The 15,186-nt window shown below is 42.1% G+C and overlaps 1 protein-coding gene across 2 annotated transcripts in view; it reads right to left on the bottom strand.

Moving 5' to 3' along the window:
• Positions 1-15,186, bottom strand: part of INPP5A (inositol polyphosphate-5-phosphatase A) — a 184,530-nt gene that overhangs the window by 16,590 nt on the left and 152,754 nt on the right. For both annotated transcript variants that reach the window (XM_030951774.1, XM_030951773.1), the window contains exon 12: positions 3,867-3,940. In XM_030951774.1, coding sequence (XP_030807634.1) covers positions 3,867-3,940 — 74 coding nt within the window. The remainder of the gene's footprint in view (positions 1-3,866; positions 3,941-15,186) is intronic.

The raw sequence follows: 15,186 nt of genomic DNA, 5'->3' as shown, positions 1-15,186 counted from the left end.
AGAAAATACTTCTTAGTTGACAAAAAAAAAAAGTGTTATAAAAGTAACTGATAATGCAAGCATAAAAATAACCTAGGGCTTTTTCATCTGAGTGCCTAACTCCTCTTTTGTGAGACAACAGGACCAGCAGCATTACTGAGGAGATGTTCTAGGAAATGAAAATCCCATTTGCTTCAGGAGTGCTGCCCTGCCCCATCAGCAGGCAGTCTGTATGATCTGAGAGCATGCAGAGAGGCAGTGAGAACACTGGAAAGGAAGAGCAGCCTGCTGACACCTAAACCATCATCTTGTCCTTCCATTTCATACCCAAGGGTGACACTGGGGCTCTGTGCATTGGCACCCAGAGGTTCTGCTCTGCATAGTGTCTGCAGAAGGGAAGGAACAAGGGAGCACTCTGGGCATTGCTTCATGCAGAGCTGGCTGGCTCAGTGTAAATCAGACCACAACAATACATGTGTCGTTGGGCAACCTCCTAGAACAGGGAAGGGTCATGGGACAAAATACAAGGTAGAGAAAAAATATTTTATGGACTAAATAAGATTTTTGCAGAACAATGAGCCAGTGTTAGAGAGAATTCCAAAGGAGGAACACACTGCTGAGAGTAAATGAGATTCAACCTGTCTCCTGCTCAGAGGCGTCAAAAGCCAAGACACGGCCAGTGCAGGGGGTCTGCTTGAGACAAATATCACACACAGGGTATCTAAGACACAAACATATGTCCAACCAGTAAATTACATGACAGCCTAATTCAACAACAAACAAGAATAGGTCACTTTAAGAGAATGATTAATATATGAGATTGCTGTGCATGCAGCCTTATCTGAGAGCAAACCTTGTATGTGGGTGTGAACTCTTGCTAAAGTCAGCTCCTATCTTTGTTATACAACAGCTACAAGAATAATTATAATAATTAATGGAGAGCAGTGATAAAGGTAACAATTGCCCACCTGTATATTGACACACAACAATGTTTTTACTTCTTTTTTTCACACCTCCTGCCTTTTGCAGTGATTGTTGACTACCACCAAGCCCTTTGCAGCCTCGCATTGGGCTGTTTGCTCATGGCCAGACTCTTCAGCCTGTGAGTGACAGAGCTTACAGAGTCTGAAATTCTAACTTGTATTTAGTCTCCAGTGGCTTGGGTTGCTATATGCTACACTAGATCACAGAGGATAACAAGATGAAAACATGAACATTTACTACATAAAATAAAAGACTGCAAAATATAGGAGTGGGTGAATAATGTCTAAGGAATATTCTGTTGGAATGATTTTTTACAGGTTGTCTAACATAGCAGACCTGCCACGTGGTCTCTTGTTAAACTGTGGCTGCCCTCCCAGGCTGCCTTCACCTTTGGCACATCCCAGCAGGACAGAGGAAGGGTTTGCGAGGGAAGGGTGGGCTCTGGACAGGGCCAGAGGAATGCCTGGCCCCAGCTGTCTTCCTGCCACTGCCCTGCAGGCTCCAAGGACCCTGGACAGAATGTGTGGGAGGCCCTGTGGACACAGCATCAGCAGATCTGGGTCCAGAACAGGTGGGATGAGCCTCTTTCCCCTGGAAGTTCATTCACTGCATCCCTGGCATGCTCCTCTGGGCATAGGCATACAGGGTGGTGAGCTGACATGGTTTATGCACATACATTACAGAATTGAAAGGAACTCAGAATTGAAGATGAGTTTGCAAAATGCTTTAGGGATGCTGAACAGAGAAGAGATAACTGACAGGCCTGCAGATGCTGTCAGTGCTATAGAATCACAAAATGAAGGAATGGTTTGGGTTGGAGGAACCCTTGAGCTCAGTCAAGGCTTTGTTCTAGATGGTTCTAAGGGATGTCTACCTGAGAACCCCTCCCTCTGCACTGCATCATGATGGTCACCCACATCAGGAAGAAGAATTCACAGCAGATCAAGCAGACATTTGGTCTTAAATTACAGTATTGCACTGTAGAAGAACAACAGATTAGTTTTGAGTTCCCTAAGTATGCCTGCAGAAATACTAGGTTTAGATGTGGCTGTAGGAGAGCTCAGAAGTGGCTCTCCAATCCTTCCCACATTCAGAGTTAACTAAAAAGTCCTGAAGCTAATGTGCAGTAACACAGACTCTGTCAAGACTCTGAGGAAAGTCCTTTGTATGTGCAGAAACATTAATTTGCTGTGCTGCCTTAATACCATTCCATTTACAGATACAAATTCAATTTGTAACTATAAATCTCACAGAAGTATTATGTAAGTAATTATTTATACACACCAAAATTATGTATGACTAAAAATAGTAACGTATTTCTGTTAAAGATACATTACTGAGCCTGTGGCCATGCAAGGACCATAGGATGGGCAATAGAATGTCCATGCCTTATGACACAGAAAACAAGGAGGGATGGGTGAAAAAACATCCTAATAAAAAGCCAGTTTGGTCTTTATATATACATGCCATCTCTCAGTAAATAATTTTTTATCTATCATTATTATTATTATTATTACTACTACTATTAGCTAGTTGTTGAGAAGGAAACAGAGTGAGTAGAACTAAAACACACAGAGACTACTTACACCTAATTTCTGATCTCTGCTTGAGGGGAGCATGACACTGAAAAGCTCTTACAGAGTCTGAAGAAGCTGAAAACTATTCATGGAACAATGTATTTTTGGTAAGCCTTGCTCTGGCTGAAAGCACTAGTGTTGAAGAAATGACGTAGAAGAGTATGTATGGTATAAAAATTGTATCACTTCCCCTCACCTTCATCTACCCTGACCGGATACATGACGAGTGAGACACACTTAGGGATGTACACACCCTGCTGGTCTACTGTTATCATACTCAATCAATAAGGACAATTTAGAGTGGTGGTAACTCTGTGCATACTTCCAGTGTCCCAGGGGATCAATACAAATCAGTATCGCAGCTGGCTGGTAAGAAGCAATGAGATTATGATCACAAAAAGCAAGCTTCGCAAATTTTTTTTAGTGTATGCCAGAACATCATACTTTCCTATCTGTCCATGAAGCATAAAATAGTAGCATTTAAACATATTAAATCTATTAACAAGAAAGTATATAAAAAGCATAGTTTTATCTGCCTTTTTTCTACTATTTTTTGAACTTTTTCTTTGTGAATGCAGTATTTCTTTCCCTTGAAAGCAACTGTGAGATTTGACTTCCTCACTCTTGCAAAGGGACCATACACGTATAGAATGGCACCAAATCTTCCACAGATTTCTCCCAAATAGAACTGCCATTTGCAAAATGCTTGGTTTTGTATGATAGCAATAGTTGTCCATTCATGGCTAAAACACCTCAGGGATACTGCTGACTAAAATCATGCATGTGTATTAAACCAGCCAATTTATTGTAACAGTCTTAAGTAGTTATATGATGTTTAGTGAAACTGAAAAAGCAGAATCTAAGTTCCTGCTCTCCTTCCTGATACCCCTCTTGGACTTCCCTGAGTGATGGCAGTAGGCTCTACACCCTCAGCTGACTGCAATCCTGCTGAGTGCCACTGCTGGCAGTCCTCAAACAGCTTGAGGCAAAGGCTGTCTTTATGGTTGCAAAAATGGGATTTAACAGGTGGTCTGGGCCCAGTGCTTAGAAGTCCTCCCACATCTCTGAGCACACATTCCTGCCAGGTCTGTTTTAAGAGCAGCTATAAAAGACAGGATCAGCGGAACCCACATGATGAGCTATGGAGCACTGCTGGCATGTGGTTTATTAGTGATGGAGGGGATGTGGGGAGAATAAACAATCGTAAAAGGAACAGACATCATTATAATTTCTGCAATAAATATGAGAACATTCCCATTTTACCAACAGTGCAAGTAATAATTATGTTGTAGCTAGTTAAATAAATGGATTATATATGAATCTTACCTGGGAGGAAATGAGATGTCCAGTTCATACAATCTGTCTTTAAAGACTGAGAGCTCTCTGTCAAATTCTAAAAGCTATAAAAGACAGAAATAAATGCTTTCACTCTTTAATGTTGAACTGCAGCAATTTAAAAATACTACATTATATAAAAGGAAATAAAAGAAAACTATGATTACACACAGCTTGAGGTGTAGCCTTCGTAGAATAGTTTTTATAACACAGTGTAAAACTGTCTGGACTATTTTGATACATAAACAGTGCCTTGAGAAAAGTGTTGAAAACATTCATTTTCCGCAGTGAAAGTTGTAACACTGGCTCTTCACAGCACTTCCCTATAAGTACACTTACACCACAGGAAGGCTTCATTTCTTGAAATTTTGTTAGTAGTCTCTTCAGAGATAAACTAGACTAGCATTAAAAAAGAACAGCAAGCTGATACGCTAACCAGCCCATGAGAATGTCAGTGAAATGCATCATATTACTCTGTATTATCTTTAGTGCAGATAAGCAGGTACAACAATCACAATGTGCACATCACTCTTCCCAAGCAAAGCCGAGTTCCTGTACCCCTGTTCTGGATGGTGCATGGCAGCAGACAGAGGGATATGTGACAGTAGGTAAAGGGTGCTCCCAGGCACAGCACCAGAAGCAAGTGTTTAACAGATTTAATGTCCTGTATAAATATTAGTCCCAGCCACATTTGTTTTCCCCATGACCTCTACAGAAAGAATAAATATCCAGAGTCTTTGTTCATAAACACAAACCCACTCACAACTCAATGCCAATTGTCCCCATTAAACCCGTAACTGTTCTGATGGACACAAAGGATCTTACTCCAGAACCCGGCCAAGTGCAGCCCGATGTCCCAGGGAACTGAAGCTAAAGACAAAAGCTCATCATCCCCACGGTGCTGGCCCTGGCTCTGAGGGCCACTTGCTGTTCTGACAAGCGGCCCGGCACTGTCCCGCGCCACGGCGGTGTTTGCCCACCGTTCATTAATCATGTCCCATCTCACAGCTGTGCTGATACCATTGTATGAACGGCAGAGGTTCCCAAAGAAATTAGATCGTGTCCCCCTTTCCCCTCTGTCACCTCATAAATCATTCCTGAAATGTGCAATTAGCAGCTACTTGTACACATTAATTATCTGTGTGAAAAGCAGCTACCTGAACCACCTGCACTGCTGATTAGCTCCCTCTCCATGGCTCACCCAGCTCTCTCCAGGCTCTCCTGCCATATGTAGGTATCTTTACATGAAGATGCCAGGTGATGGGCAGCTTTCCCTGCTTTATTTCATTCGACACCAAACTCTGTGAGACAGTATACTGGAAAGATTCTGCAATACCGATAACTGTGACAATTTGTGCTTGCTTTAACATCTGATTGAAAGCCTGAGAATTCAATATGCTTAGATAAATATTTTGAAATATCTATGTGGGAACTTACAGTATGTATCTAATAATATACTCAATACTAAAAGTGTTGGGCTGGTCCAGCACTCACTGGTCTAACTGAAGCAATCTCAATGCACTTGAAGAGTAAATGGATGTTTCCATCACCATGAATGTTTCCACGCTCTGATTCTGTATTTCAGTAAGCAGAACAGATTGGTAGCCACAATACATAGACACTGGCTATGAAAACAAATGTTACCATCCCTTTCCTTCTCCGTGTGTCTCCATTTTAGAGCTATCAGCCATCCTATGTGAATCAGGGATAGGAAAACAAGTTGCCATCCCCAGTTAAAACTATTAATTGAAATGTATGTCTATACATTTTTCCTACTGTTCCAAGTAAACTGCTCAGAGTAGGGAAGGGGAGGTGTCAGGACAAAGGCTGTTTCTGAAGTGTTAAACTGTGAGGACTGAATGAAAGAACAATGCTCCACAGAACACAATGGTATAAATTACTCATGGGCATCCCAAGGGTTGGCAAAGTTCAATAGATGCATTGTCCTCTCACACCAATTCACATTTTCAAAATTTTATACATTCAGATTGTTCTAGCTATGATGATATTTGCAAACTCAATGAGGCCTGAGGTTTAAAGGACTAAGCATTTGGATGTGCATTATCATCCACAGAAGTTTCTGCCGTGTTTGTTTGCTGCAGTTGTGTATGCAGTGTCTGTGCTATGCAGATGAGCTGCTGGCACTGGTGGCAGATAACAGGAACAAGACAGCATTGTGTACTGTGCTGCCAGTTTCCCAAGTTTCCCCAGGTAAAGGGACAGCTTCAACCTGAAGCCAAAGCCCAGCTAGGTGCCTAGAAGGATTTAGGGAATGTTCATGGTGAAGAATTCATCCTGCCATGTAAAACAACCAAATATTTTTACTGGATTATTTGCAAAAGCTTTTACTTCCTGCTATATATTAAATAATAATGCACTTTTATAAATTATTTTTTCCTAGTTATTAAGTGACTGTGTTACAGCACCTGTAACCTTCTGTCCAAACACATCCACTGAGTGTGCAGACAGGCACCTGCTCGCTCTTGCAAGGGCAAGGACAGGTTATCTGTGTGCTCAGGGCTGAGCAGTGGGAACCCCCCACAACCTCTCTGTGTTTACCTGGCAGCACTACAGCCAGCGAGGCGAGAACAGAAGAGATGATGAAAACCTGAATGGTGCATTTTGAGAAAACTTCAGTTATTCTTTTCAGTAGAAGACCATGTTTTAACTATTATTTCTTGGTGTGAAAAGCACTTGCATTCTCATTTAAGCCTGTAATCTCAAAATGCAAAATTTTTGATGCAAATGCAAGGTGTTCACTAAGCCTTGTCACGATGAATTACAAATGCCATTTGCCCTAAAAGCAACTTTAGTTAAAAGAAGGCACAGGGCCTGACATGGGCATCAGTCAATTCCATCTGCTTTACAGGTACACGGGTGCCTGGAGCAACCTGGCATGACAGAAAATGAATGAAAATCAACCTGGGCAAGATGATATTGAGGAGCAGTCAGAATTTCACAGGGTAATGCCTTTACTTTTAAAGCATCTAACATTGTCTCTAAAAAACCCCACCTGGAACATACTCCTTTCATAGCAATTTCACCACAAAATGCTCACTCATTTCCATGAGTGAGCACTGTGGTGTACACCAATCAGCACTGTGAATAATGTCATTGCTGGAACAGGAAACATGAGTATGTCTGTCACTCTAAATGCCTTAAAAATAACAAAAAAATAAGTTCAAATGCCAGAAATCAATATATTGTTCTATTTAATTTACTCATAATAAGATCATCTTTAGGAACCAAATCTTTAAGGTGTTACATGACATGCTGTTGTAATTTGAGCAATTACACAGAGACTTTAAAATGCTGTGACTGGCAGACCATTCCAGAATTATATGTCATAGGCAGTTTTCAGAAGACTGTTTTTTTTCTCCAAACTCAGTTTCACCAATGTATTTATACCTAAATAATAGTGAAGATGATGCAGGGTCTACGTTTTATCTGCTCCAACACCAAGTTGATGATATTACATCAAGATGTTTGCTCAACAATGTCCAGTGACCAGCCCAACAGGAATGTTTGATGAGCACCTGAATGAAAATACCATCCATCCATGCATCTAGCCATGCATCCATGCATCCATCCATCCATGCATCCATCCATCCATCCATCCATCCATCCATCCATCCATCCATCCATCCATCCATCCATCCATCCATCCATCCATCCAGGCAGTGTATCTATAGTTAGCTACTACCTGTGAGCCACTGCGACCCTCGCTGCTGGGAATGCAGCCACGCAGTATGTGTAGGAATGACCGCATTTGCAGTAAAGGATATTTCCTATTTATTTTGAGGAGAATTAAAAGCTTTCAGGACTGATGGCTGTGTCAGCTACAGCGCCCATCACCTCCTAGGGGGATTATCAGAACTGCAGGTTTTCCAGGATGCTGTGTATTCTGCAAAACCTGCTGAAGGGAGTCTCACTTTTTGTTCCCTTTTTCTTGGCAACGCTGTAACGTGCATTTATGTGCTGGGGTGGAAGAGAAAGCAATGCACTAAATTCTAAATTCCTACATTATGCAGCTTCACAGTAATCAAAGGGTTATAAGAGAGTTTAGGCAGTTGCAGAAACTGAGGTTCTGCTTGCTTCAATTTAAAGCACTGGTAAAAGGTCAGCATCTATTGGGTACACTGCAATGGGCCACCTTGGCTAAAATCATACATGTATGAACCCCTTCAAACAGGGCAACTTAATTCAGTCATTGGAGTAGAACAACGGCAATTACTCATCAAGACCTGCAGACCAAAGTCAGAGCACTGGTAGATCAGGAGGTGATATTAGCAGCATTTATCAAATCCATCTGCAGGGCCCACGAGAGAATTCACAGCTGTGAAAGGGAAATGAAGTTTCAGACCAAAAAGAGGAGATGAGCATACAGAAGTGACCTCAGAGAATTAAAACATGTGGACCCTGGTCACTGTAACTCCTTTGCCAGTCTTGTGGAGCACACATTTTTTTCCAAGAGACTTTGGAAAGACAGTAATTTTATCCATCTTTCCAGTCCACGCAAATTATTTAGAAACTGATTCAGCAGTCTACTGACTTCAGGTAAAAGCCTGCGGAAATGCTGATCCTCCCCACTTACCCATGAAAATGCTGTACATAACTCTGCCTGATATAAAGCTACTTCTTTCTCTAACAAAGACTATGTAAAATTATCTATATTACTACATATTTTGAATCTGAATCTTCTTTCTCTCATTGTCAGTCTTTAAAATCATGTTTCACAGAAAAATACCCCAAATCACTGAATATAAATTTACCATTTATGCTGTTTTTGTATGATATTATATTTCTGCACATATCTATGTATCCTGAATGGCAGTGTTGTCAAATCACAAACACCCACATAAATGTGGATCTGTGGCACACAGAGAAATGTGGTCCTATGGCCACAGAGAAATGGCACCAAAGAGATTGTTCTCAGCATTAGGGGAGTGAGGCACAGCACAGTGCTAGTGGCACTGAGGGCTGACATGACTGGTATGGATAAGCTGTCAGTCAAACACCCTGCTAACAGTTCCAAGCGCTCAGCCACCCCTCTGTTCTGCAACATGCAGCAGAGAATCCAGGTCTCATCCTGTGAGACTTTTGTTACTTGAAAAAAACCACATCAGAAATCAGAACTTGTTGTGCTACTTAGGAATTAGCTCTCAATGAGAAAACTGGAGTATATGTAAAGGATAAACTAGTGAAGAAGCCAAAAGCACTGACACAGATTAAGCCTGGGCTTCCACTCAAGCAGCAGCAGTGAACTTTCTGCTGACCACAGAAGCTCCTTCCACACCCCAAGGGCTCCTTGCCCAAACGCTGCCCTGCAGCAGTGAACTGCATCCCTTCCATCTCTCAGCTGCCCTGAGCCCAGCAGAGCCTGGAGCACCCGATGGGCAGCACAGAGCCCACAGCCCCCTCACCCTGTGTGCAGCCAGCTCCTCCAGCAGACGGGATCTGCTCGCCAGTACCCAGCCTGGTGTGAGGGCAGCGTGCCCACAGACCAGGGCTGCGCCCTCTGACTAACAGCTGGTCACACCTGAACACACGCTTTCCATCTTCTGATGGGAAAATTGGATTTTGCTCCTTACTCTCCTGGGATTGCAGTGCTTACATCAAATTAAAAGAAAGTTGACTCTGGAAAAATGTATTCATGCAAATTGACTTTTCACAACTTTTCTGGGACAGACACTAAATATTATTGCAATAATTCATACACTGTGCATAACAGCTTGTGACAAAGCTCCTTCAAAACGTCAGGAATGACTGAGTGGATGCTGTCTTTAAAACTGAAAGACTTTAATTAGGAATATCCTACTTGCAAATATGACACACTCCATGGATTATTTCATTAAACTTAATATATCGGTTACTGTGAAACATTAGTTTGTCCCACTTGGGAGTTGAAACCCCCAGGCACCATCCTGTTACACAGTTACTTGTGAGCTGCAATTTGGCAAAAGCATGAAATATGGAGAATACAGTTTTAGTATTACCTGTAGAGTGGTTAAAAATGGAATTTTCTTGAGGAATGACTATGAAATTTTTCTTACTCGGGCAAAACTCCCACTGTGGATTGAAGAGTCCCTGAGGCTTGGCTGGCATGAGTGTTTTGGGGAACAGCAGGACCACAGAGGCATATCAATGCTGGGTGTGCCCCAGAGGGGTGTGGGGAGCTCCAATCGATCCCCCTGCCCCCCTCACAGAGAGTCAGGCATCTCCCAGGGTCACTGGGAACTTCCAGACACCTAACACTGAGGTGCTGCTCTTCCAGCAGGGATTCAAATCCACCCCTTCCTTGCGTGGGCTGCTGGAGGCTGCTCTGGGAGCAGCAGAGAGAAGGACTGCAGCCCGTGCCTCCCACACCTATGTAACAAGAATACACAGACAGGCCCCAGAGCAGGGACCAGAACCCACCTCTCCATCCTTGCAGCTGGGTACCCCACTCCCATCTCTAGCTGCGCCTTTTGTATGAGTGTCCTCGAGCGTAACTTTTCAAGTTAAACTTAGTATTTGCTTTTCTCTGTGCAATCTTTTGTGCATGCAGACATTCATCTGGGAGGTTATCAGGCGTACCTGGACAGCACAAGAGGATTGAGCTACTGTACAGAGATGGTGCAAAAACAATTAAGCACCTTTCTATTCTTATTTGGCTTGCCACAGACTTCGGGCAAGATGTGGCAGTTTTGGTATGGTGCTTGTGTGCACAAATATTAACTGTAAGGGATGATGGTGAGATCCATAAACTTGGGGACTGGAATGCAGGTGCAAACACTGCTTCCCTGGCTATTCTCTTCCGTGTCACACAGGTTAAAAAGGGCCAAAATACATTAGCAGATCATACTACAGGCTGGATTACAGAGTGCAAATACAGATGCTGAACCTACTCTTAGGGCCAGACTTAAACAAGAGCCAATGCCTAAAAAAATAAATATATCACAGTACACTTGAATTATCCAGCAGCTGTACAGAACAGGGTGGGGGAAAAGGTAATGAAATAATATTTGTAACTTTGTGCTATGGACAAATTTTACACCAGAATAATTAATCTATTTGAAGCTTGCAGTAAACAGCTAACCCAACACATCTGGATTGACTTGTTTGTGCAATCTGGATTTGCATTTATGTTTTGCTAGTGAGAACAATTTATTTGTAATATTTCCTATCTCTGTCATTTCTCATTTTGCAGTTTATCCAGTGACATATCAACCAATCACTCATTTAAGCAAATGCAATTCTAAACATAAGAATGCTGCTTCTAAATAAAGATGCAGAGCATGAAGCCATTTTCCTATTAATACTTTATGAAGATCAGGCATCGCAGAAGACTATGTTAAATAAAAGAAGCAGTTTCAGGATAGGCAGGATTTCCTATGACCAGTCTGAGGAAGCAATGGTCCTAAGCAATCAATTTCCTTTCTCTATTCTAATTTGCCCTTATACATCATATTCAAGATTTTATCTGGACAGGGGCTGGTTGGCTCAGTGGATAAACCTCTGCCTTTTCACCTCTGGGATCATGGTTCAAGTCATACCCTGATGAAATGCACTTGATCGTCCTAATCTAGTTCCTAGTGGACAGTATTCCCATTATCTTTAAAAGGGTCAGAGCCAAGGCCATTGGGAAGAGTGCATTGTGCTATATCTTGTCTGTTGATTAATACATTTTCAGTGAAGCCAGACCCTTAATCTTCATAAGCATACATATTCTCACAAAAATCTTAATAGAGGTCCCTTGTGGACTATATATTTCTGCTCAATTTGTGTATCATTTCAGGATTTCCTGGGAATACACACAATACCCCCCCCCCCACAAATATATTGCTTAAAATTTAAAAGTATGTTTGCCTGTACTGTTTGCAATAACATCTCTAAGATAACTAGCATGATAACACATCACCTTAAATCACTACTTCTCAGAGGGAAAACAAGACCTTCAACTCAACCTGCACTTAGAACACATTATAATTTTCTCTTGAGGCTGAACAGACACAGAATAAAGGGAATTTATTCTGTGAAGGGAAACTGAGTCAGAACATAATCTCCGTAAGAGTTCATTGTTTGTCCTCTACACCAGGAAAGCTGCTGCACAGTTAAAATAAGAAACAGAATCACTTCCATTCCATGAAAATCCAGGCTTGGAATCACTGGTCTTTTCAGCATAACACTCTTGGCTCTGGTTTGGAATGAATGCTGGTACCCCTCGAGGGCCCTCTGAACCCTCTGGTGATCCTGGAGCTGCATGCAGCAGCACCCTTGGGCTAATCCTTCTGCCCCCAAGCAGCCCAAACCACAGAGGGACACGGGCTCTGTTTCTGTGGGCCTGGGGGGGCTGGGGCAGCAGGACCCAGGGACAGCAGGATGCAGGGCTACCAGAGCAAGCACAGCTTCACTACTAGCCACCAGCTTCCACAAAGATCAACAGAAAAAAGAGATCATGATTTTAGCAGGAATATCATCAGGTTCCACTCTCAAGACAATTCACTGATCACTTTTACTACACAGTTGTGGTCCAAATCCTAAGGACAGTGCATTAGCTTCCACCTGGATTGATTCTTTAACACAGATCATAGGAAAGACAGGAATGTAGGTACCATTCCTCACTTCTAATTGCAATTAAAGATTATAAAATGATTCCTGATGATTAAATCGTTCCTCATTACAGGTTTTTACATTCTTACTACGTATTTATTTAATTGACTACTGAAGAAATACAATTTAGTTTGTTGTTCTTTGGTATAAGTCAATAACCTGATTATATTTTTTCATTACCTAATTACTCCTGGCTTTCTTTTCTTTTGATTGTTTTGAAATAACAGAGAACTCCTTTTGAAAAAAAACTCACTTATAGCCTGATCTATCACAAACAATTAAAGCATCTCCAAATATCTGGTAAAAGTGTAGGCTTATTCAAGAACTCCCTGCCCCTCTTCTAGAAGCACCAGCATGGCTGATTTTTATCACTTAAGGGCTGAAAATCCAAAGCTACAACTGCGTTTTGTGTGAGTGACACGCTGGTGAGCCAGAGTGATCTCAGCAGCGTGGGCAGCACCACAGAGCCCACAGGAAATCCGTGCAGGGCTCCAGGGCACTCTCTGCACCTGCCGGGCAGAAGAGGAGCAGGGCCACAGAGGAGAGACGGAGGCATGGTGGTGGCTCCTGGTCAGGGGCTGCTGCCTCTGGGAAGGTGTGAGAGCTCTCATGTGTCCACCACTCCAAAATGAGAACCTCATTTGTGCTTTTCCACCACTCATGGACAAGCCCCCACAGCAGGATGACACCACAGAACCAATCAGCACAGCCTGGCTGTGTCCTACCATCCAGGTCAGAAATGCTGAGCTTTTGCTAACTGAAAAACAACAACCTAACAGTGACCTGTCTGATGCCGAAGCGGAACTCTGCATGCTGCAGCTCCTCCTGCCCACGTCTCTCAGTGCTCCTCCGCAACACCCACCCCACACACCCACAGGACAGCTCCGTGTGGTTATGGACTCACACCCTGGTCTGTTGGATGGACCACAACTCCAACGTACAATTCAGAACATAAGAATTAAATAATAAAACAGTTCTGCATTATTGCAACACCTGTTTTCAAATAGGCTTTATCTTTTTTCCTATCACCACGCAACTGGGTAAATCTGGGTGTTTTTCTGAAACACAATGATACAGAACAGTCATTGCACTCTGGGGTGATCAATATAGGTAATTGCTAAGCCAACTTTGGAATAAGCTATAGCTAAGTCTGAATAAGCTACAGATTAGTTTGGGAAAATTAGACCCGACAGATTGCAGTATGCATTTCAAAGTGAATTTCTGTTAAATAGGTGATTTGTATCTGTATCAGATTTTTCATTAAAAATAATCATTTTTATAAATATATATTATGATTCTTTTTGTTGATTACAATGTAAAAAGGAAAGAATAACTGTGTATGCACAATGAAAAAGTAGCCTGTTGATAATAAATATTTGTCAGGCCTTGTCACATCCGTATACATTCCAATGTTACTGGAGAGACACAGCACTGATAAAAAAATACCCTCTGAAAAATCAATGGATTTTGAGCTAAAGCAGTTGCTAAACACACAGAAAACATCTTTATCCAACAGCCCCAGCGCTGTGAAAATTCCCAAGCCTTGCATTGGTACAGCTAAGGAAAATTTAATCTTCCCAAATACTCATCAGGGCACTCCATCCTGCAGACCTGACAGCCCCACTTATAATTAATTATACAATTTCGATGGGAATATCGACTGCACAAAGCTATAAATCATAGAAAAAGTCAATAGGCATGGACACATTCAATCATGTCCCGACCAATGATTACTACTCTTAAAATACAATAATTATTTTCAGGAGCCAGCTTGAATTAAATTTCTGTCAGGCTGGTACAAGACCGGCGGTTGATGAAGGATGCGATGGATTTTTTGGGTTGAATTCGGCACAGCAACATTTATCGTTTTAGATAGGTAGTTTGTTTTTAGTGATCATGGTGCTGTGTGTTTAACTAGACCATGAAGATTAGATTATCTCCAATGGCTCATTATATCGTTTATCTCTTTCTTCCATGTTTGATCTGGAAGATTTCCCACTTCTTGATGCATGAAAGAAATGACTACTGATTTTGAAATGGAATGTGTTTAAGTGGGATTCTACCTGTACCTTCACACCCCACAGCCCTGTATGCAAATCAAGCAGCAGCCATCCAAAATACCACTAGGACAAGCCAAACAAGCACCAAGAACAGCTTTACACAGCTTCAGGAATGCACTGGGGGAAAACACAAATGACAAATACTTGAGTTGTTTAAAAAAAACTGGAAAAGTTATAATAATTATATAGCAGAGGAAAAATTTGAGACAGGAATGTGATTAATATGGGAAAAGGAATTGGGAGGAGACTTACTGCTTTGAATTAAATGTCCCCAGAACTGCAAAACATCAGTGAAAGAAACATTAGGCATTTCTCGAGGATGCATTCACCTTGTAAATTGAACCCAAAGAACCCCAAACTGCTCTGACAGTAACTGCATTTGAAGGTACCACAGAGGTACCTCTTGGAGTGAGCACACAGGCCACATGAGCCACGCTGTGGGACAGCAGCAAAGACCAGAAGGGGAATCAGATCTTCACCCCTCATGGGTCTTACTCATCAAACTCTTCTGACTTCAACAAATGAGTGAAATCTCAGATTCTCACATGGAATCAATCTCTCAGGTGAAGCCCACTTAAAATCAGAGAGGGCATCAGGGCTTCAGCTGCCCTCCATATCCTAGAGCCCTGCAGACAGCCCTCCAACAGCCTGGCTCTGTG

The sequence above is a fragment of the Camarhynchus parvulus genome, chromosome 6, assembly GCF_901933205.1.
Source record: "Camarhynchus parvulus chromosome 6, STF_HiC, whole genome shotgun sequence".
NCBI lineage: Eukaryota > Metazoa > Chordata > Aves > Passeriformes > Thraupidae > Camarhynchus > Camarhynchus parvulus.
The sequence above is the reverse complement of the archived record's forward strand: the minus strand, read 5'-3'. Positions and strand labels throughout refer to the sequence as shown.